The following is a 24,444-nucleotide window of genomic DNA, read 5'->3' as shown; positions in this document are numbered from 1 at the left end:
AATATGGTGCAGATGTTACATAGCCAGTCATAGTACGATGCTTGCCTCTGCTTTGCACTGCATAGGTCGCAATTGTCTTAGAAGCTGTACACTTCCAGAGAAAAAGGGGCATTCGCCCTACCCTGCATTTCTACCAATGATGCTCCACACGCCAACATCTTCAGATTCTTGCCTTTCAAATTGCCCCATATGTGATAGCAAAAGTGAGTAGGGAATGTTCAGGGGCACTCTCGTGGGCTGGATAGGTGGGCGTCTGCAACTCTAAATAGATACAAGCCACAGAAGGAATACTACTGGGTAAGAAACATCTGCCTCCTGATGTTTGTGAATCTATTTAGACTCGATGTTTCATTGCTGCTTGCTAGTCCATGCAAAATAGCCTGTCCCATTTGTGGCTATGCTGGAGTTTGTGTGTCTAGATAAGAGTATTTTGTCAAATGTATGTACTGAACTCCATGTTGCTATTTGCAAATGGCATACAGGGAGATGCTAGCAATGAATGCTAGTGCTGTGCCTCTACCGCTTGTGCAGTGAGATTCAGGAGTGAAAAGCAGAGATGTGTGTGCCAGTTTAGACTTTTTTTATGCAATGCACAATCCACTGTGCAATGGTGGATTTGGTAAAGTGAATATTGTCCTGCCTGCAGCAAAAGTTCCCATTCATATTTATGCACCAGTGACTTGCTCAAGCTGTCTGCTAGGCAGTTTTGTATCCCTCGCATGTGTTGTACCTGCACACACACCCGTCACTGAATGTACCAGTGCCAGATCTACTGAGCAATCTGCAATAAGGTTAGAAAGTGTGCTGTCCTGCTTGTTGACGTATAACATGGCTGTAGTGTTGTTGGTCCTGAGAAGCACACACGTGTTGTGTAAGGGAGCTAGAGGCAGTCACTTTGCTGCTAAATGTTTTAGCACATTGTTTTGAAGTTTGATCTGCTCTGGCGATCCCAATGTGCCTTGCACAGTTGAGATTGCCAGTGCGCTCCAAAGCCGAATAGGGGCAAGTGTGTTGGAATGGTCAACTGAACAGGGGGATTCACAAATGGACTGTCCTTTACCATCTTGAATATTGTAGGTGTCCACCAATGCAGAGATTGCACAATCCTTTGGATATGACCATTAGATCCTCCCAATCACCCCAGGTTTGTGACTATTGTGCCACAAACCACTCTTGCAGAGGGCCCATTTATAGGCATGCATGCAGGATGCCACCCATCCCTAAAAGCTTAATGACTTTGCGCATTGGGATGGACTGTTGAGGATCATAAAAACAAACATATGCCTGTAGAGGAGTACCCTTTCCCGTGGCAGGAAGGCTGTGCCTACAAACACTGGACAGTAACCCCAGTGGTGGTGACTTCGATTTGAAAAGTTGCACAAAGAAGTCACTTAGTACATGAATTCAAACCCCAGCCCAGTGTGTCTCAGTGGAGTCATCTGATGACACAGATCATGAACATGGTCCAAAACAGCATTGCTATCAAATCAAATTAATAAGTGGGGTCTAATGACAATCCATGATGTCAATATGACCAAGTATTAGAATAAACAGCATAATGATCTGATCTAGGGGGACTCATCAGCCGACATAGGATGTTAGTGGATATCAGAGCTCATTTCAATGGCTGCAACATTCTAGTTGTCTGAGCAAGGAATTAAACAAACCAGATGCAACTAATGTGGAATGATACTAAGTGGCCAAAACTAGTTGGTGGCGGCACGCTCTGTGTTCCTAGCTGGGTGGCGGATGCCACGCTGCAGTGGGGCGCCACTAAAACTAATATGAAGGACTGCCTTACCAGAATGAAAACAAATGGATGCGGAATGAGTATTTGATTAAATCTATTATTAAAAGGATGTACGTGATGCTGAAATAGGTTACACAGCGAGTAGATGGGAATAGGCATACAAGGTGTGCTTGAACTGAGAAAACGAGTTGTGAATTCTGAAGCAATAATAGGATTTAAGACATGTAGGTGCATTGTATGATAAGGGCATGGGTCATAGTAAAAAGCAAGAGATGAATGTGTGCAAGGGTCGATAGTACAAACAAAATTGATAAAGAAAGGTTCATCATTTGCAGACAAATTTGGGAGAAGTAATGAAAATGAACACGGTGGAACTATTGTCACTGGTTAAATGTGGAAGGCCAGAAAACAGGGAGAATCCGGTACGTTTTCGATAAAGCTATATGAGGAACATGTGATCTACAGACATGGGATATTTCAATGGATATGTATTTTTCTATTTTTTCTAGTAGTAGGAGCCCATCACTATATTGGGGAGGCTTTTGATGTCCACAAGTGAATCAGTATCGTCCTGATGAAGGGACGAGTAGTATACATATAAAAAGGGACAGAGTATGTTCTCGTACCCGAATATCAGGTCAAAACACATGTCGACAGTTTGGAGCTCATGATGAAGATATCGAGGCATTTGTTCCACAGCAGTCAAAATGGTTCCGATAGTGTAGTGGGACCGAGAAGGTGGTCACAGATAATAGGATTGAATGTACACCTCTGTTCCCATTAATTACAAAAAGGAGAGGTTGTTGGCCGATTATGCCTCGATTCATCAAGTGTATAATGTTGTTGTTTACTATATATACTATATCCACATTTACTAATCTGATGCACTCAAAACGGATGTTGATTGACTTTTGCTACTGAAGATGAATTTTAATTGTTGCAATGAATACAGCAAATAAGTTTAATCGCAGAACTTAAAGCGGTTACATTAATGTGTTGGAGGATAGTCTCTTCACACACACACACACACAATAATATGGCACTGTGTGCCTGTAGACTGTTTGTAGCAATGTCTGTCAGTCTGCCATGTGAGCCTTTGTAAGCACGAATTCTCATCTGGCAACAATGGAGTTCAGTCTGTTTTCTATCTGGCAGGACAGCCACTCAACTTATGGCTTAGCTAAAACAGACTCCTAAACTTGCATCCAGTAGGCACACAACCTTTACAGGAATCATATAAATCATGGGTTATATTGTCATTGTTTTCCCAAAGGTAATACAACACAAAGGTTTAAAGAAAGCTGAAGACTTGAGCAATTTTAAACGAGAACATAAAATTATCAGACCAGACTAAAGTGGAGATTAAGAGCAAAGTATTTCTAGCAAAGTGAATGCCCCCTGAATAAATGGTGCACCTCAGTAACATACCTAAGTGACCTACCTCAGTAACATATGCCCCAAGCAGAACATAAAATATCAGGATCAACCAACCATAAAGTTGATGAAGAAAAGGACTAGTCACAACCTAGTGCATTTCCTGGGACAAAAATCAGACAGTGCCGCCCTTCAATTGGATATTTCTCTGCAAAGGGCCACGACAAAAAACAAAACCAGATCTTTAGACCTTGACAAATTCAACACTTTCAAACAGTGGGCAATCTGTTCTTTAAAACACCTTACTGTGGACCCTAAATAAAAAGCTACTATTGTTCCAGGGTCATTTGAGGGAGAAAAACAACATTATGCAATCTCTCACATCCAGTGCAAATGAAATAACGTCCACGCGCACAAACACCTATTATCTACACTGTATACTCCATGAAGTACTGAATTTTATGGACGCCATATCACACAAGAAATACACATCTCATTTTCCCTCTGCCTTTGCACTGGTACTTTTGGTCATCAGCATTAGGCTCAGAAAAGTTTCACCTCAACCAGGATCATGGGGTCCTGCTGCCGTAGCAAAAGACAGTATGTAAACTCCTTGGTCAATGCATTGAAAGGCAGCAGTGCAAACCCCAAAAGGCTAGAAGTCAACATCAGTCATTCACTAAAAAGCCGCCCACCAATAGCTATTAGAATAGCCCAATAGCGAGGGTACTGAACCCATTCGAAGCTCCCATAAAGACATACTACAGGCTTGCACTACTAGGTTAGGAGATCATACTTGCAGAACTGCCCAGTGAAGCACTCTGCAACTCTCGTTCCCGCCTGTCCAGCTCTTCTGCTTTCCGGTTCAGCTCTTCCTGTTGTCGCAGCAGATCGGCCGTGGCTGCTGCCGCCGTGTCCTGCAAGACCAAAGCCAGAAATTAAACCAGCAACTATAAACTCTGGGACATAAAGGCATGAAGATTTGTAACATCACATGAGCATAACCCAGTCACAAGACCTGTGCACAGCTTAGTGACACCAAGTAAAAAGAATATAAAACCAGGATCTACAGGAACGCTACATCTGCTCTGCTAAGACTGTGCGAGTCACCCTGTTGCAAGAGCCTGCACTCCTTTCCCGCCTTCTGGAAATAAAATATAATCCTACTGTTGGCAATACACAGCATCAGTAGAGCGCAGGTGAAAATTATTCATAGGTGAATAAGGGCAAAACCTGGAATTGCACATTTGGAATGATGCTCCTGCACAAACAATAGGTTCAGATGTTCAGTTTCTTACAATGACCCTGGACTTTGGACTCGCTCCAGCGCCTAACTCCAATTGTCCCTTTGAAGAATGAAGGTCTTCCTGCAGTCTAGAACTGGGCTCTCCAGATGTTTTGGACTATGGCTCCCATGATACCTTGCAAATAACAACTCTGCACAGGATTGGTGTAGTCCAAAAGAGAATGAAAGGTTGCAAACCCTGGTCTAGACTTTGTCAGCATCTCAGCAGACCAGAATGCAAGATTGAGCAATACAACTAAATGAATAGGTTTCATAGTAATCAAAGATTACCACACATTTCTATGTTCATTCTAGAACAGAGGAACCTCACAAGCAAATTAAAACTCATGCACAGAATCAACAAGAAGAAAAATACACACGTTGACCAGTCATATATAAAAACATTAGAATTTCCTTCGGCTTGGATTCTGGACCTTCCAATTCTGCGTTTGCAAAACCGTTTTCTTACACTGGATCATGCTCGTTGATTCAGTGAACTTACTCCTTCCATTTTAAACAAATCCAGCTATTTGGATTCTTAGCATATCAACCACACTTACCATCAAGCATTCCCTTTACCCTGGACAAATCATACCTTTATTGGTTAGTCCATGTTTTTCTGTGCACATAATCTTCCTTTCATGCAAGTACTCTGTGTGCCGTTTATAACCACACTGGAGACAGATGTGCATTAGCGTGGCAGACGTTCAAAACCTCAAAACAAAGTGCATCATGCGCCGTGACTGGTAAAAACGACTTTCTGCCATCAGCTCTTAAACCACTTGCTTTCAACCTTTCCTGTCACACGGACACTTGCCATTAAAACTGTACTGGCTCTCCCCACAGCACCATTAGTTTATGGTTGGTTCAACAATGTACTTTTAAGTTTAATTTAACTGCTTTTTATTAAGCCTTTCATAACTTTACTGAAACTGTGTGTCATTATCTGTGAGAATGGAGATAGTGGGCCCTTTTCCCCCCCCATGAACACTTCCTCTAGAGACAAAATGATGCAGAGCTGAAGGATCACAGTTCCATGGGTGAGCAAGCCACCCAGTCCCAGTTCTTTCCTCGCCTGTGGCAAGAAGAAAATGGTGTGCTGTGTGCATGTGGAGAACGTGAGGGGACAAGTGACCTAGGACTGGCTAGTAGATCGCAACTTGAAATGTTTCGGCCCAGTCCTCCGGCTGGGGTGACCACAATAACCCAAGCCAGAAATGATCCTCTGACCTTTCCTTAAATGATGCAATTCCTTTATGCCGTAATCTCAGCACAACCAACCAACCAACCAACCAACCAAAGAAACACCCACTGCTATGCTGCCTATGTAGTGTCTTTCCACAGGTAATGAACTCCTTACAGGCTAAAATGTATAAGTCTTACCAAACTCTGGCTTGCACGGGCAATTATCGCTACTTGTATGATATATCTGTATTATAGTCTTCGTCCGACACTTCCTTGGTAACAACCCACAAAGCCATGGGAAAATCCTGATCCCGACATTCCACAGCACCCCCTCATGATCTTACGAATTATTCCTTGATAGACAGCCAATCTCCAAATGCTATGTCCCAGAAAATGCTGTTCACTAAAACCCAATCTCTCAAGTCAACCAACCGAGTTAGCTACACATACTCCAAGTCCTTCGAACTCAAACGTTAAGCCATTATATTTTTTCGAATTAACTTCATTCTGCACAAGAATGACAAACTTGTAAACGGCCCATATGCAATTCAATGTCTTTTACCCCACAATGTGTGCGAGAGAGAAAGAAGGAGTGTGAGAATGTGTGTGCAAGAGTTAGAGCATGCGAGCGTGTGATAGAAACAGAATGAATGTGCACGGGCGTGAAATAGCATGCAAGGGTCTGCGTGGGTGACCGCTTATGCCTCTGAGTGGGTCGCAGTACACCATCAGCTGGTACAGCTCCCTGTCGAGGAGGAAAAGTGGAGATCCGGGTGGGAGAAGAGGCTTTGGTCAGCAATTTGAGTGCCTACAAAAGACGGATGTTCGATGGTGTCGGGGCCCTCTTCTTCCTGCCTCTGTCAGCAAACTTTGTCAACTCCTTCATCCTACAGAGAACAAGCCCTACACAGTGGTGTGAATCTTTTCAGCTGGTTTCGAAGCCATTATCGGCCTTTGGCAGGCCCAATTCTCTTTTTGCATCAATATATAGAATTAGGCAGAAGAATCCGCTTTTGCACAAGCTAAGCAACCTTCTCAAGTTCCTGCTGGCATATGATTTACGATTAGCCAATAGCCGGGAAGCCGCTTTCCTGCAACCCGACCCCTCCACCTCACCCCACACAATAGGATCCAAAATATCGGGTAATCCTAGCTCTTAGGTCTTCCCTTTATGCTGTGAACGCTTATGTGGGTGGGCTTCCAAGTATTTTTACTAAATTCACCTACTCATGTATTCTAATACTGTGGGTCCTGGAGGCCACATTTCTCCTGCATTCCAGTCACTGTACAGCGTGTGCCACGGGTGATCGAATGGCTTTCAAGACCTTCTGAACGGAGTACATTTCCTCTATGAGGAAGTCACCTTTCATCAGTAAGAGCATCTTCCTACGCCATGCACTACTCAAGAATCATTCATCCCTCGGGACAATGTGCAGCAATTCAGCAAAAAGAGATGGCGGGAGCTTCTACAGTTTGGGTTGGGGATTTGGGGGGCGGGGCGGAGGGTTCAGTGGCTGGAGATTCAGCTAGCAGAGTCAAAAAGCATTTGTGCACTAGCAGAAACACACAAGAGGTGCATCAGATGTCAGTTGCGGAGGCAACAACCAGTCTACAGTCTACCTGGCACTGCCACAAAATAAGCACCTTATTGATAATCTAATTAGCATAACCAATTACTTCTAACCATATAGGGTTGCTCACAAAGCCAATTGGGCTTTTTGATTTGATCAGGTCTCTTAGCAATATGCTCTAATGCCAACTTGTTCCCCAGGTTTTGGTGGTCACCGTCATATATGCCATCACCAAGAGTTTGGTTAATTATTGCGGGACATGGTCCTTTTTAAAGGCAGTTCGGGATGTTGGGTATAGGGACTTGGGGGGCGGGGCTTTTCACTACTAGGCTTAACACTTCGGGACCACATGGTTCCTTCAAGATGAAATATAATGTAGATATCTTCAATGAGTCCTTGAACACTCGAGTTACATGAATTTCCTTTGAAACTTCAAAGTCTCGAATGTTTGCGATTTTACTTTGTTAAAATGTCCAATTTAGTTGCACGGCCTGCACATTTTACAGAAGAGCGGAAATGAAAAAGCAAGTAAGTGCTGTTTTGAACTATATTTGTTGGTCTTTGAGCTAGGTTTGGCAGGATACCAGTAAAGCAGAATGCAATGGACTTGCTGTTTAAAGTGCTCTTGCACCGTATTTGTTTGTTATCACTAGGACAGGTCTCCTGCCAAAGCTGCCTCAAAGTGCAGCAAATCTAGACAAACATAGTTCACATGAAATCGCAATTCAATTCTTGGTCAAAATTCAAAATAGGTTTTAATTATTAAATACAAACAACGCAACAGTTCAATCCATTTGCTCTCACATTAGGATCTTGTAGGCATCAACTCTGAAGAAGGTTGGAGGGGAACTGTTGACATGGCTTGCACTACTTTGTGAAAAGAAGGTTGTAGGAATGTGCTACCTCCATATAGCCCTCACAGGGGTTTAACTGGTCCCCCCGCCAGTTAAAGGAACTTCAATTGTTCTGTGCAGGCATCTTGGACACCCCCCAATGGCATTGTACGCATTGTTTTAACCCGGCAACAATCTTTCTTCCCGTCCCATTCCTGCTCTCCCGAAGAGCACTTTACTCCTCCCCCTGAACCAATCCTCTCCTTGCAATCGCCAGCCGCTGCCCCCATTGGCCGCGTGCATCTGTACCTGAGAGCCGTAAGATCCATACTTCTTGGGTTCTGTGGGGCTGGCTTTCTTGGGCTGCTGCAAAGGCGGTTCAGGTGGACGGGGTGCACCTCCCCCCGGATACTGCAAGCTGGCCGTTGGCTGTGCAGCGGGCATTCCTGGCGAGGGTTGGTATGGAGGAGGCATCTGAAATAACAAACGGCAAACATGGATGCACTTAGGTGTGATGGAATTCCTTCTGCTCTGCAGCTCACACTTTTCACAAGTGGCCTAACAGCAGCAAGGCAATGCTTCCTGCACAGTTATCAGACAAGGGCCATTCAGTTCTCAGATTAGACACAATTCGTTGACAGCGCTACTAAGCTAAGAAAATGCGATTTTCTGATATCGTACAATGGCTCGCTTTATTTTGGTTTGTAACGCAGTCACACAAGCCACCTCTCCTTTTATCCTTCACAGGTTAAGAACACAAACATTACCAGGCAAGAGGGGTATCTATTAGTCATAGGACAAGAACACATTTAATTTGTTGGGTGAGGTATGTACATCTTTGCGGTTCTCATCGTTCATACTCGCCAAAATAAATTTCGCAAATAAAAAACAAAAATAAAAGACGCAGCATCATGCGCACTTTCCAATTTCATGAATGCTTCTCAAATGGTACAAAAATTATTTTACGTTCTGACTCGCACGTTCATTTGTTCAATTGGAGCACTAATGAAAACCAGAATTACCTGCTAACCGCATCACCAGTGTCTTCGCAACAGTAAATGAAGCAACTCGCTAGTGATATGCGGAAGGAAATCCAATATTGGCCTGAGCTTGTACCAAAGTTCCCCGTTGTAGCGTGACAGGATGGCAAGGGCATTGGCAGCTTTGACGGTGGAAGCCACAGTATAAATGATGCGTTTTCCCACCGCATCCGCCCTCCTGACCCGGGAGCACCATGGAAGACGAGTGCTTCATGGTGGCGACCAACACCACCGAGTACGGAGAGGGCTGTGACCTCAGGCCCCTGGTAGAGGAGTCTGGGACCATGTATGTCTTCTCCAGGCAGTCTCTCTTGAAGGGGGGCGGGGGGGGGGGGGGGGTGTTATTCGGCCAATCCTTCCTCCCAGACACCATCCAACAACGGGACCGACATGACGGCCTTCCTAGAGGCTTCTCAGCGTTAGAAGAGAACCCCATCTTTCTTCTTCTCCGGGACCAGACTGAAAAGTTTAGAAGCCCGCAAGATCATGGCATGAAAGGAGCCAATCACTCCCAGCGGCGAAGCCCTGGCTGGCTAGTCGGTACCCAACGGCTAACCGTAAGCAGGGACATAATCAAACTCATCCGTATGAGTTGTCGTGGTGTCTGTGCCAGTGTCTGCACATGGTGGTTCCTCCTCCACCGGTGTCAATTCACTATGGGGCGGTGTTGGCTGACAGCTCATCTTGGTAGGGTCTGGCTGATGCTTCAGCATATGCAGGCTCGGTCTGGGTGGAATCCTGGTCGGAGAACTGGGCAGACCAGGGGACGGCTCAGGTAAAGGAGCAGCAGCAGGCAGCTTCTGAGGAATCTCCGTCACCAAGGTGTGCAGGGTGGGGAGAATGTCCAGCGCCATATCCCTGGGTATTGGCTGGGGGGCAAAGGGTGCAGTCGGTTAAGGATCCAGGCTTCAACCCCTTGGGGGATAAACGGCTGGAATGGACGCTGGTGTGGAGTCCTCTCCAGGGCCATAGGACCTTGAAACCCCTCTCCATGGTACAAGCAGAATTCCTCCGGCAGCTGTTAGTCTTCAGAACTACTATAGATGTGAGGGGATTTCCTGTGAGACACCCAAAGGCAATGAGGGTGGGACAAGGCGGGACACCCTCATGGGCCTCTGAAGGAAGTCTGATGGGGGCAGAAGGCGATGATGGGAATTTGCAGAACTGGAGGAAATGCTGACGAAGTAATGGTCAGTATAGTAGACAGGTTGTGGAGGCAATGTCACCCTTGGCGTGGCTGTTGTCATGACTGAGAAAACAATGGTCACTGCTGCGCTTCTCACCGATGACGTAATGGTAGATGTCAACGGGGTTGTCAACAAGGAGGTGGTCTTGGCGGACAAAGTGGTTGTCAACAAGGTAGAGGCCCTGGTAGATTAGGTACAAAGCAGATGGGGGAGCCGTTGACGGGCCTCCAGCAGGTCTCTCCTTTGAAGACTTGTCCTTGGAAGAGGACCAGCGTTTAGAAAGGGTCAGGCAATTAATCGCAGAAGGCACCCCCCACTGGCTGGATGGCTCACCATAGACTGTGCCAGAGACAGGGAACGGGCCCACCTCCAACTAGATCCTGCAGCAGCGACGACGACCTTCATGGGAAGTAAATGCGTTGTGTTTCGCCTTCTTTTGGATCCCCTCAGAAGGGGCATCTTCAAAGCACCTCAACCTCTTTCTCGGAGGGAGCACGCACCTGGCACCTGCCGGTCCTCGACAAGGCATGACTGCACTCTGAGGCCACGCCAGAAGACTTCCCCTCCTTGTGCCAAGCCACCAACCTGCGATAGCAATCTCTCTTGGTCTTTGCCGGGAAACCACAGCAGATCTCACATCCATCTCCACCGTAGACCGGGTGTAGACAATAACAGGCACTTGAGGTGCCGAGCCTCAACATAAACATTCAGGCCACTGGAGACACAGGTCCTGAAGAGACACCTCTCGCCCCTTCAGACATCGTCCAGGTGAGATGTATGCCCACGCTTCGACCCGTTGAAACTCGTTGAGCAAAGATCAAATGATCGAACATTCAATCTTCGCCGATAATGGGTCGCAATGGCGATAGTCAACAGCAAAAGGTTGATGAGAGAAGGGTTTAAAAAAATATATACATATCTCAAAATTATCAAAAAATAGGAAAAGGAACAAGTGGTGAACTGTGGTGAGCTTTGAGAGTGGTGAGCCAATGTAGTGGGAACCAAGCTGGCCAGTTAAAAAATCCCCCAAAAATAAAACTGGTACCGAGGGCATAGGATTACGATGTGGCAGCATAATGCTGAAGAGATGCTGAGAAATTCTAAAAAGAGCACAGGTGAAACATGGAAGTTAAGTCTTGTTATGAGACTAGACACCTTACAAGCGAACGTGGTCTCGGAGAGTGGATGTGTGACTCATTTTAGAAAGCTATATGCCATAGGTAATGACCATAAAGAGAAGGGATGTGCAGGTACTGTTGCACCAGGGAATTCAGAGGATGGAGAGAGGAGGAGCTGCCCCCAAACTGTTTGGATAATACCACTGACAAGTGATGAGTTAATAGTCCCAATGAAAAAAAAACAGAGCACATCACGAGCGCCAGGCCCAGATGGGCTGTCAAATGTAATGCTTAAACAGGATCTGGAATTTTGGCCAAGCTTCCTGCGAACAATCTTTGACAGAATAACGAGAGCTAGTACCTTTCCCCCCCCCTATATGGGTGCAAGCTGTGGTGGTCCCCATATTGAAGAGAGGCAGTTGGAAGGATCTGGGTAATCACCGTCCCATTACCCACTTGGATGACTTGGGGAAAATCTACAGAAGCAGTCTCCTGAGGAGAGTGAATGACTGGTCTGAATAGACTGGCTGTCAGGATCCTTATCAGACTGGCTTTGTGAAGGGCCTGGGCACAAGCCCAAATGTGGCCGTGCTCTCGATCCTTAAAGGAAGAGTGCAGGAGGGCAAAGGAAAGAGCAGAGGCGGTGCCCAGTCGACCTAATAGACCAAGTACAAGCTTTGCACACGGACAACCTTAAAAGGTAAGTCTGGACAGGAAGGGCTGCCTAACTGAGGAAATAGGAACATGGAGAAGCCTAAAGAATGGGTGCCGAAAGGCGCCCTTGTTGTACAATCTTTATATTTTGGATTTGGCCCAGACCTTTGGCCGGGCAGTTGCATTTCCCCCTAAATTCAATGGAATCCCAGTTAGCCACATTCTTTATGTGGATGATCTGGTCCTTACGGACCAGACGCAAATAGGTCTTCAACAGTTGTTGGCAAAGCTGGAAGCGTATGTAAAAGAGAACGAGCTAACCATCAACACCGCTAAAACAAAAATGTTGATTCTAATCTAAATCTGAAAGGCAATTCAAATGGTATATTGGCAAAGGCCAAGAGGAGGTGGTAGAGTCATTTAAGTATCTAGGTGCCTGCATTAATGCAGGCAAGACAGAGGTCAAATCCATTTGATTGAGAGGAAAGGCAACTGCATTGGCAGCCCAGGCTGGAATATTAACGAAAAGTATTGTATGTTCTCACTGAAACCCTTGATGCTTTCAAAGTTAAAGGTTACAGCAGTGCTAGCATTTGGTTCAGAGGCCTTGTTCCTTTGTCCCGGAAAAGACTTGAGCACTTATCGAAGGCCTATTTTGGAAAAAGGATTTGGGCCTCCAAAAGTCCACTCTGATCCAAGTAATTCACCGTGAACTGGGGCTGATCTCGCTAAGAGGTAGGAGGTATGGTTGAGTGGAAGTCTTTCATTATACAGGCAATGTGTCCGGGAAAATCTGCCCAAGATTCTTGAAATGATAAGTGATTAAGTGAACAGGGGATGAACAATGGCCCTAAGGAAGTGGAAACTCCAATGTGAAGAATTTTTGGGGAAGCCTCAGCAAATGTAGAAGATCTAAGATCAAACCCAATGAAGGTTAAGATAAATCTATGGAGGGCGGTTTGGATTGTGTATTTGGAGGAGGCAAGCAAATATAAGCTGTTCTACGCCATAAGGTTTGAGCCAAGGGCGGTTGATACGCACCCCAAATATCTCGTAAAGTTTCCGAATAGCTCTTTACGATCTTGTTTAATGAGGCTGAGATTTAATATCTACCCTTAGGCAATGATCGTACATCTGCGACCTGTCAGTTTTGTAAAGCGCAGAACATGGTAGAGACCCTTGGCCATTTGGTTCTATTTTGTAGACAGTTTATCGACATGAGAACAAGTGTTCTGGGAAGTTACACGAGTAAGGCAACGACTAACAGTGGATGAATGGTGGAGTCTGATACTGAGTGGAGAATGTTTCCCGTGGGTTTTTGCAGTATTAAAATTGGCAGACAAAACACTTGGGCTATAGCAAGCAGATGGGGAATCAGATAATCTAGGTCACGAGGATGTGGATATGTTGATGGTTTTAAGTTGATTTGATGCAGATGGTTTTAGGTTGATTTGATGTTGTTTCAGGGATTTGTTAAGGTTTTTTCTGTTTTCCATGTTTGTCTGTATTGTAGATGTAACTGTTTTTGCAAAATGGTTCATTTGCTAAACTATTGAACTGCAATAAAAAAAGAAAAAACGAACTCATGTTCTCCAGCATGAGTCTGGCATGGAGTTGCATGCTCATGAATATGCCCCGTCAAGCTGAAAATCCTCAGTAAAATATAAATAAATAACAGTTTCACTTTAGTTTGAAAACTGTATCTCCTTTAAACCAATCACTGTCCTTTGGGGTCATACTGCTCCCGTCCAATGCCAGTCCTCTCCCTAGGCAGTGCGAACCAAGAAGAGCCACAGAGGGGAATGCGGAAGGGTTTGCATGTGAATCCATGCCAGAACCATGAAAGAACGGGAGCTACAGGTGAGTAACTTGTTTCTTCTCCAGCAAGGGATCTGGCATGGATTCTCATGCCCATGAATAAAGATTACACAGCAGTACATATACACAAGCACTGGAGGTGGCAAGGCTCAACAGAAGTAAAAACATCCCCCCCTGGAACAGACTCCCGGTTGCATAGCACCCCTTGGCCAACCCGGGACTCTTCCCTGAAATCCCCGTCAACGCAGTAGAACCTTGTGAAGGTGTGCATGGACCTCCACTATCAGCCCTGCAGATGTCGAGCAGGGGCACACCAGAGAAACGCTGGCGTTGCTACAATGGCTCTAGTGGAATGGGCTCTCGGCCAGCCTGGAAGGGGGCTATTAGCCAGCCGATGACGGCGCATGATGCAGCGGGAGAGCCATCTGGAGATAGAAGCCTTCATAGGTCCAAAATTGACAAACCATTCAGAAGTCTTCCGACACCCTTTTGTGCGCGCCACGTAAAACTACAAGGCACAAGCAACTTCCAGCGAATGCAAGGCCCTCTCCACTGGCGACAACGGATTCGGGAAGAAGACAGACACCAAAATCCAGTTGAGGTGGAACTCCGATGGCACCTTTGGCATAAAAGGTGGGGCGTGTATGCAGTGCCACCCTTGTGGCATGGAAGGACAAGTATTGCTGCTTGCAAGACAGAGCCTGGATCTCCCCCCACCCACCTGGCTGAGGTGATTGCCACGAGGAAAGCCGTCTTCCACAAGAGAAACTTAAACAGGGCTTGATATTGGCTCAAAGGGCCCCCCCATGAGTTTAGTAAAGACCACATTGAGTTCCCAAGCTGGGGCAAGAGCCTTCACCGGTGGAAAAGTCCTGAAGAGGCCTTTGAGGAACTGCTTGACAAGTTTGTGCAACCACAGGGGAGGCATACCCAGTGTCCTGGTGTAACAGGATATGGCAGCGACGTGCACCTTGATAGAGGCGTGAGCCAGTCCAGCTTTGGCGATGGCCATGGAAAGCAGGTATGGTAGGAGCTGCGGGGCTGTGACATGCAGAGGGGTAATCTTCTGAGCCGGGCACCACACGCAGAAACGCTTCTACTTAGGGTCGTAGCACATCAACGTTGAAGAGGCTCTGCCCTTGGCCATAATGCCCACATTCTAGCATAGGTCCTGCCTTAAAAACGCCATAGAGGACAAACCAGTGGTGGCCCATTTTGTCCTCAAAAAACACAAACACACAGAACTAAGATGGTGTGTAATTCAAACCATTAATGCCAAAGCCCGAGGGGGGGGGGGGGGGGGGGGCTGGCAGAGACCTTGAACTGAGAAAATTAGAGCAAAAATGGATACACCGTTTAGACACGGTAAAAAACGGTTTAAATGTTTCCATAGAGTGGAATTTGTTTTTCTGAATATAACTTGTAAGTTTGTCGGGTTCAAATATGTACTGACATTGTTCCTTGAGCTTACACCATTCTGCTCCCAAAAACATTCTTGAATTATGACAACAATGGCTGAAATATCTAGCTGGTTTGGTCTAATTTGAGTTATAAAGTAGACATTGTTTGAAGATGATCCATGATGTGTGTAATCTGTGCAATTATCTCTGAATGTACACTGATATTGCTTATACAGCATCATTTTGCCCTCTCACATTCTTCTCTGAGTAGCGTTTGTAACTGAGGACCAGCCCAGCTGAATTGCTTTCACCTCAGTTACAAACGATACCCCTCTGCCATAGCATGTACTGCATAGGGCTCCTGCCATTCCAACCGTGGCTAGGCTTTCTAGAATATTACTCATACACTGGGGCCCCTCGTTGTAGTATCCCGCGTGGTAAATGCACTTTAGCCAGTGCCTGCCTATAGACTCGGCCTCCATTAGGAGTGACAGATACGCTAAGCGCTACGTCATAACGGGATCGTGCACAAAACATGACTCGCGCGCACCTGCGCACGAGATCCCCGGTCGCATAGTTACGATCCACGCTCCCGCATTCAAGCCCTACGCATGCGTGGAGCTTCTGCCACTGCACTGAGACGCACGGCACTAGGAGCGGGCAGCAGGTAAACCACAGTTCCTTTCCCCGAGCGAGCGCTCGTTTTTCATAAAATAAAAAACACACGGTGAGCACGATTCTGCACTGCAGGATAGAGCAGGCTCCCACACAGGTGTAAGCGCACCCACATTTTTGGGACACGAGCCATATCCACGGACACACACAAGCACAATCTCATGCTACCCACCCTCAAACTCCGTAACAGCCACCGATAGACAACATGGCACCGGTTTGGCACCTTTGGGAATTTTTAATAAAGCATGCCAACAAACACCACTATTGTGCTCATGTACCAATTGCATGTTCACACAATGCTACTAGAGATTCATTCTCTCCTTACAGCTAATTTGCTGAAGAAAAGATCCTAGTTTCACAGGATCGTACCCATATAGGCGCACAGAAGGCACCTTTTCCGAAGATTTGGAAACATTTGTCCACACCTGCCACACTGTGAAGTAAAGGCCCAGGTAGGATATGTTGCAACACATTTTACAGGCACCAAATCTCTGTAGAGAAACACCCCTTTTTTAACTTCAATCTCCTTACTTGTTGATGTTCCAACCAAGGGAAACATCAGTGATACCACTCAGACAACGTCACCAGTCCTGAAGACAGCACTAGTACATCTGCCTTTTACTATGTGCCAGAAAACACCATCCAGTGTCGACTAGATAGATGTTCGGTCACCATGACCTCATTCTAAGTCACTGTGTATACTAACCCACACTGTCAAGAACCGAATGCCTAATGCAAACAATGTATTGTATGTTTTGAAGAGGTCTTAAAATAAGGCTCACTCGAGGTAACACTAGGTTACAGCATTAGCCCTGCGAGGCTACTTTTAAATCACATGATAATAAAATTTGCTAATTAGTTACATGCAAATTCGGTGCTGTTCTCATATGTACCCGTCGTAAGTCACAATGTGTTGAATGTGTGTTGCATCTACCGCCGGCCAGTGGTAGACAGGTGGGGTAGTCTATGTCCCTGTCTCTTCCTTACCAAATTCTAGGGCTACAGGAGCCAGGCCCTGCGGTTGTGGTGTAGAATTGCCCCCCCTCTCTGGAGAAAAGATCAGTAAGTAGTGTTAGCCTGATGGACGCAGCCGCCGACTGACGTAGGAGGTCTGGATACAAGATTTGTCGCAGCCACGCCGGAGCAACAAGTATAATCCTGCAGTGACACTGTTTGGAGTGTGTTGATCACTCGTAGCAGGAGTGGGAACAGAGGAAAAGTCCCTCCCACGGGAACGATAATCCAACCCCCCCTAACCCCCCAAGCTCATTGGCTGCGGGAACCTGCTGGTGAAATTCTGATGCTTGAATTCATTGCAGTCGCGAAAAGGTAAATCTGGGGTTGACCTCATTTGTGGAATAGAAGATACACCTGGTCCTGGCAAAGCTCCCACTCATGGCAAGAAAGTAGCTCCATGCTGAGCGAGTCTGCAATGGTGTTCTTGGTGCCCACCAAGTGAAAACATGTCCTGACGTATAGTTCAGTGCCTCAAATCCTGGGCCTCCCTGGAGAGAGCTGGAGAGCGTGTCCTGCCCTGCTTCCGGATGTATAACATGGTGGTGGTGTTGTCCGTGAACATCCTCACCACCTTGCCCCTCAGCCATGGAAGGAAGGACTTGAGGGCCCAGAAGACGGCCCAAAGCTCCAGGACATTGATGTTAAGTGTCTTTTCTTCTGGCAGCAAGAGGCCTTTGGCATGCGCTCCCCCAATCTACCAGAGAAGCATCCGTGGTGACCATTTCCTGGTAAGGAGGGACTTGGAATGGGGCCCCTTGCATGAGATGAGAGCGCATTTCCCCCCCCCCACTGTATTGTTCATCGGAACTCCTCTTTGAGGGCTATCTTGTCCGTTCAGGATCCCGAGACATGCAGCCACCTTGCATCCAGAAACTCCGGAAGAGGCCTCATCTATAGTTTGTAAAGGAAGACTAGGTTAATGCAGGAGGACATCATGCCCAGCAGCGACTTGACTACTCACACAGTAGCTGACTGCGCCGACAACAGGCTATCACCATCTCTTCCGAGGGAGACGCCAGACAAGTTACTGTGTTGCGTCGGGCTCCCAGAAATGGAGCGTTCTGAGATGGCTTTAAGCAGGACTTCTGGTAATTTATGGAGAATCCCAGATACGTCAGCAGACACACGGTCCTTGCTGTGTGCTGGCTCGCCAGAGCATGGGAGCGGGATCGGACGAGCCAATCATCCAGGTAAGGGTAGACGTGAATGCCCTCCGGACGAAGATGCGCAGCCACGCACTTTGTATAGACCCTTGGGCCCGATTTCAGACCGAAGGGGAGCACCATGAACTGATAATGTTGCCCCTGGACCACGAACCGCAGGAACATGGGGATGGGAACATGGAAGCAGGTGTCCTCCAGATCCGGAGACGCCATTCCTCCAGCTGGCAGCGCACATGCTGCAACGTGACCATTCTGAACTTTTGGGCCTTCAAGTACTTGTTGAGGCATCTCAGGTCCAGATTGGCCTACACCCTCCTGATTTTTTGGACCAGAAATATCTGGAGTACACTCTGGAACCCCAGAGGCACTGGGCTCTATAGCTCCCCTCTTCAACATAGCATGGATCCTGCAGCAGCTGCGCCCTGTGCTGTTCTTGTCGAGCCACCAAGTGAATACAAGGACACCTGCGTTGGAACTACAAGTTGTGTCCCTGTTCAAGAGCGTCCTGCACCCATCATGTCGGTGTTGGTCTTCCACGCGCTGACGAACCTCACCTTCCGGGCTTCCACTGTGGTACACAAGTTGGGGCCCAGAGTCCACGGCCGGTTCAGGCCTGTTTCGGGGTTGGAGCTCTGCCCAGTAATCGGCGCCAACGCCATCCTCCGCTGTCATAGGTCTGTGAGCAACCTCTGTAGGCCTCTTGAGTCATGGACCGGGAAGGCTGTCGAAAAGGAGTGGTATATCCCTTGGAAGATCTACCAGGCTTTCCTCTCGAGGAACGAAAGGAGGACAGATGTTGCTACAGGGTACCCAGTGAACGTGCAGTCTTAATTTGCAGAGACTCATTGACTGCCCTGCCAAATAGGTTCTCTCCATCAAATGACATGTCCAACACTTTGGTCTGAACGTCCGGTCTGAAGTTGGTGGCTTTCTGCCATCCCTGCCGACGAAGAGACACTCCGTTTCCCATTTGACGGAACCCGGTGTCCGCAATGTCCACCGCCACTGCGATGGTGTGGTCCGAGGCCACTACCCCGCTCCCTCATGAAACAGCGCCAGAGCCTATTCCGTCAGGTAATAAGTCCAAAATATGCCCCTGTTTATACCATAGTCCCCAACCATAGCAGGACAAAATGGCCCGGGCATTAGCAGCCTTAATGGTGCTGGCAGCAGTATAGATGATCCTTTTCCCCCACAGCGTCCAGCTTCTTCCCCTGCTGGTCTTGAGGCACTATGGACGAGGATAGGGTCGCAGAGCGTTTCCTGGCCGCGGATGAGACCACAGAATGAGGTGAAGGCTGGTACCTCAGGCACTTGGGGGCGGAGTCCGAACCCTGCATTTCTTCGAACCTGTCCCGCTTGTGTGGAGCCTTATTCATTAAGGCCAGGCCCTCATCCCATATATCGTCCAGCAAGGGGACGGACAGGATGGTCTTCCACCTGGACTCACATTGTTGGTAAAGGAATCCTTCCTTTTTTTCGTCTCCTCAGGCACCAGTTGGAAAAGTTGTGAGGCCTTGGACATCGTGTGAAAGGAGCTGACCTCATCTGGCGGAGAAGCCCTGTGCGGTTCATCCGTGCCCACTTGTTCTCCGTCAGCAGATAAAGTCATCAGCTTCGTTGGTGTCTGTCGCAGTGGCCATCGTATACATGCCCGTGTCGGAGTGCATGGCAGGTTCCTCAGTCGGGGTCAAGTGACGAGGCGGGAGCGGCGGTTGAAACACCTTGGACCAGCGGGGTCCTTTGACCTGCGCTCGTGCCGGGAAGGGCTTCTAGAAAGCAGTCTTGGAGGAATCCTCGACGGAGCAGGGCCCGGTGTGGGCGTCCGCTTCTGTAGAATTTCTGATACAAGCGTGTACAGGGTGGTCAGAATGTCCAAAGACACGTCGCTGGGCTGAGATGTGGAAGGAATGAGAGGTGGAGGCTCTGAACTGGTGTGCCTCTTTTAGTAATGTGGCAGACCGGGCTTGCCTCGTGGTGACCCACCTACAGACACACAGGTCCCCGACCCCCTTTAGTGGTACGAATAACATCTTCAGGCAGATTGTCATTGCCCTCATCGGAGCTCAATGCGACAGCCCGTGGTTCCGTACCCTTCATAGGGTCTGTAGGAGTTTCACCCTTTCCCCCTCTCTGGAGACTTCTGGGGAGGGGCGACTGCTGTCCCCATTCCAGGAGTCTCTGCCGGAGCACGGGCAGCTGCTTCACGCCGTAGCGGTAGGGACACCCGCGGGGATGGGGGGGGTAGCGGGCAGCCATCACCGTGAATGTGGACATCACCTTCGTGGCCACTCCCCTTTTTGACGAAGTAGCGGTCTTCAACGAGGTGGTAGCAGGAGCCTTCGTCGACATGGCCATTGATTAAGTTGTTTTGGGGGGTTGAGCTACTGATGGCGTCGCCGAGAGGGGGGGGGGGGGAGGGGGGGCAGCAAAGGACCACCTTTGGATCTCTCCTTCGTCATCTTGTTCGCCACTGTTTTTGTTTTTTAAAAGATATTTTTATTGGCATTTCTTTAAACATGAACTTCGGGATTTCAATATTATCCCCTTGCCCCCCTCACCCCTCACCGGTTATACTGTCCTCGATTTCCCCACTGCTTCCACTTTTTATGCTTCCGTCTTATCCTGTAAACATGTCCAGAATGCAGATTTTATGTGGACACCACTGCATCATATAGTCACTTTGTAGATAGTCTATCGCCTCCCCCAGTCCGATGCGAATCTCTGCCGGGCCCCTTGCATGTTTTATGTGATTCTCTCCATCGCCACGTATGTCCATATCCTCTGTAGCCACTCTTCGTTGGATGGGGGTATCTTCGGTTTCCATTTTTGTGCTATTGCTAGCCAAGCTGCTGTGAGGAATCCCATTTAGTTTCTCTTTTGTGTCTTTGTCAATGACCTTTCTCGAGGATTCCACATGCCACACATCCATACATCTTCTCCTAGATTTTCTGCTCCCTTGAAGATATTTTGCATTTGAGCTTTCACCTCTGTCCAGAAGTGTTGTAGTACCGGGCAGTCCCACCAGATGTGTCTCCAGTTACCCACTGCGTCACATCACCTCCAACATTTATCTTGCGATGTGATGCACATTCTGTGGAGTCTTTCCGGAGTATAGTGCCATTGTATCATACTTTTTGTCCACGCTTCTCGTTTGGATCGCCCGTGTTCATTTGGGGATTATTTGCTAGATGTACGTCCATTGTTCCCTCGTGATTTCTTTCCTTAACGTAGTGTCCCCATTTCTTCATTTAATGCCATTTTACTTCCTCTGCCTGGGCGTTTGTGAATTTATATAGGGTGGAGACACTTTTCTTCCCCCGTCTGGATCATCATATATGTTTCAAATGGGGTCAGGGTCCTAGTTATTGTTTGTGCTATTCTTGGAGTAGTGAGCCAGTGGTGAAGCTGTTCATATTGGCATCTGTCCTTTTCCGCGAGGCCCAGGAAGTCCTGGTATTCGGTGTATATTCTGATCTGTAGACCATCGTACATGTCTCCCACTTTCATGCAGTCTGCTTCCCACCATTTCTGGAATGCTCCTTTTTCCGTGCCTGAGGGGGGAGGGGGAGGTTCCGGGTTGTTAAGTATTGGTATGAAGGGGGCTGGGTCTATTGTGTGTGTTTCTTTCTTGGTTGCTCCGTCCCATATTTCCAGGATTGTGCTCATGATCTCACTTATTCGGACATTTTGATGTCTGTGCTTGGGTCTATTACGTATAGTTTCCTTCATAGAGATTTTTTATCACGGTGGTTAGCGTGACTCCCAAGTATCTCACCCCTTCTTCCGTGGCTTGTAGGTGCAATTCTTCAGTTTTCCTTTATATTTCTTGTTTGTCTCCGGCCAGGACCATTATCGACGACTTTTGTTTGTTTATTTGTAGGCCTCATATTGATTCGTAGTCGTCAATCTCTTGTATGAGGAGGGGTAGTAACTTTGTTGGTTCAGTTAAGGTCATCATCATGTCATCCGCATATGCTGCTGTCTTGTGTGTCTGCCACCCCATTTCTATGCCGTTGATGTCGGATGCCGCCCTCATCTTTGCCAGCAGGGGCTCGTGGAAGATTGCATATAGAAGGGGGGAATAGTGGGCAGCCCCGTTTGGTGCCTCTTCCTACTCTGATCGGGTCTGAGAGTTCTCCATTTACTGCTATCCTAGCTGTGGGTGAGTTGTAGTTAGCTTGTATCATGCTTATGTAAGTGTTGCCCATACCCATTTTTTCGAGTGTTGCGAATAGCATAGTCCATTCTACCCGGTCAAATGCTTTTTCCGCATCTACCGTTAGAGACAGTGGGGATCACCAACACCCCGTCAGCATTACTATCAGGTGTGCAACGCTTCTAATATTGTCGTGGGTTTTCCTGTTTGGGATGAATCCTGATTGCTCTTGATGCATCAGCTTGGGGAGCAGGGGTGAGAGCCTGTTTGCGAGGACCTTTGTGTAGAGTTTTGCATCAATGTTAATTAGTGCTATTGGGCAATAGGTGCTCGGATACTCTGGGTCTTTCCCTTTCTTGTGAAAGGCCATGATTTTTGCCTTGTTCATTGAGGGAGCGATATTGGTCCTATCTTTAAAAGGTGTTGAAATGATTTGTTAGAATGGGGGATAGGATCTCCGCATAGGTTTTGTAGAAAGCGGCTGTGTAACCATCCGGTCCTGGTGCTTTATTTTTGGATAGGTCTCCGATTGCTCGTTACCTCCTCTGTTATCTGTTCTTCCAGTGCTGTTGTTTCTTCTGATGTGATGGTTGGAAGTGTTATCCCCCTCAGAAATGCTGCCTGTTCCTCTTCTTTCGGATTATCCGATGTGTACAGTTTCTGGTAGTAGTCTCTGAATATTTTTTTAATGTCTTTTGATTGTGTCTTCCTTGTTCGTCTTTTAATGTTTTAACCATTTGGTTTTGTTGTTTCCCTTTTAATTGTCTTGCCAGCAGTTAATGCACTTTGTTTGATTTCATCGCACACCAATGTTTCAAATGGAGTAGTTGAGTTTCCGCTCTTTTGGTTCTGAGTGCTTCCAGCTGGCTCCGGATGTGTCGGTATGCTCTCTTTATTTTCAGAGATCTATTCTCTGCCATTTCTTCTCTGATCTCTTCCAATTTATTTTCCAATTCACTTTCCCATTTATTTTATTGCTTGTCTTTCTGTGCTTTCAGGGATTTTGTCCTTGTATCACCGCTTTGAAGGCTTCCCAGACGGTGCTTTGTGAGACTTCCGGAGTGTCGTTTTGTTTGAAGTATTCTGTTATTTTCTCTCTATTTGTTTCTTTCATTACCGGATCGTGTAAAATTTCTCTTGGCAGTGTCCAGCACCATAGACCTGAGCGTTTACGGATCTTGGGAAGTGAGATCCACAGCGGGGCATGGTCTGATAGCGAAATTTGGCCTTTTTCTATGTCCTGAATCTCCCCTACTAGGCTCCCGGAGACGCAGATATAGTCGATTCTGGAACTTGTGTCATGCACGTGCGAGTGGTATGTGTACCCCTGGGTTGTGCCTCTGATTCTCCGCCATGCGTCTTCCAGGGCCATCTTGTTCATCATCTCTTTTAGCACTTGTGACGGTGTCCCTTGCTGTGTGTGCTTGGGGTTTGAGCCATCGTCCCTCGGGTTCCATGCAATGTTGAAGTCTCCTGTTAGAATTACTTCTACTGCGAAGCTTTCTAGTTCAGGGTATCTTTTATGAAACCGTTCTGGCCCATGTTTGGGGCGCATAACGTTGCTAGTGTCAGTGGGCGATTTTCGATCTGAACTTTCGCAAATAGGTATCATCCTTTATCTGCAATTGTTCCTCGTATTTGTATGTTGATTTGATTGGCGAATGCTATCATGACCCCCTTTTTATTCTCTTCATTGTTGGCTTGGAGTATTTGGCTGTAGCCTCTTATACGAATTTGACCTTTTCTTTTTACGTCATACTTCTCTCTGTGTAGGAAGTGTTCAGTTTTTTTCCTTTTTACAGGAGAGTTCAGCCCTCTGATATTATATGTTAATATTTTTCGCCCCATTCTTTCCCTTGAGTCTTCGATTTCCCCCGTCTCTTGCCGTGTGGGTCGCAGTAATGTCCATTAATACTGGTGTTTGGATCTTTTCCCCCTAGAACCTCTCCCGCAACCCCCCTTTACCAACTTTTTCCCTGAGGAGGGCCATGGCCCCTATGGTTGCTTGGGCACCCTGCCTTCACTCCATGCCCTCTAGTGACTCAGGTTTTAGGATTACGCAGGGGATCCTAAACCCTGCTTGTATCATGTGGGTTCCAAGGGTGTCCCTTGGCTCTGCCGCTACCTCATGTATCCTCTTGCCCTTTCAGGTTTTCCTTCTCTCTATGTAGCATCTCCTTCCTGACTATCTTAGCTTATGTCCTCCGTATCTGGG

General features: G+C 47.1%; 1 protein-coding gene across 2 annotated transcripts in view; it reads right to left on the bottom strand.

The window, feature by feature from the left end:
• The window catches only part of SCAMP3 (secretory carrier membrane protein 3), a 162,580-nt gene that overhangs the window by 29,183 nt on the left and 108,953 nt on the right, over positions 1–24,444 (bottom strand). For both annotated transcript variants that reach the window (XM_069650106.1, XM_069650105.1), the window contains exons 3-4: positions 8,308–8,472; positions 3,921–4,041 (exon numbers count right to left, since the gene is read on the bottom strand). In XM_069650106.1, coding sequence (XP_069506207.1) covers positions 3,921–4,041; positions 8,308–8,472 — 286 coding nt within the window. The remainder of the gene's footprint in view (positions 1–3,920; positions 4,042–8,307; positions 8,473–24,444) is intronic.

This window comes from Ambystoma mexicanum, chromosome 1p, assembly GCF_040938575.1.
Source record: "Ambystoma mexicanum isolate Mex_15411 chromosome 1p, UKY_AmexF1_1, whole genome shotgun sequence".
In the NCBI taxonomy this organism is placed as follows: Eukaryota; Metazoa; Chordata; class Amphibia; order Caudata; family Ambystomatidae; genus Ambystoma; species Ambystoma mexicanum.
Note: the sequence above shows the minus strand (reverse complement) of the source record. Positions and strands in the feature narration are given on the sequence as shown.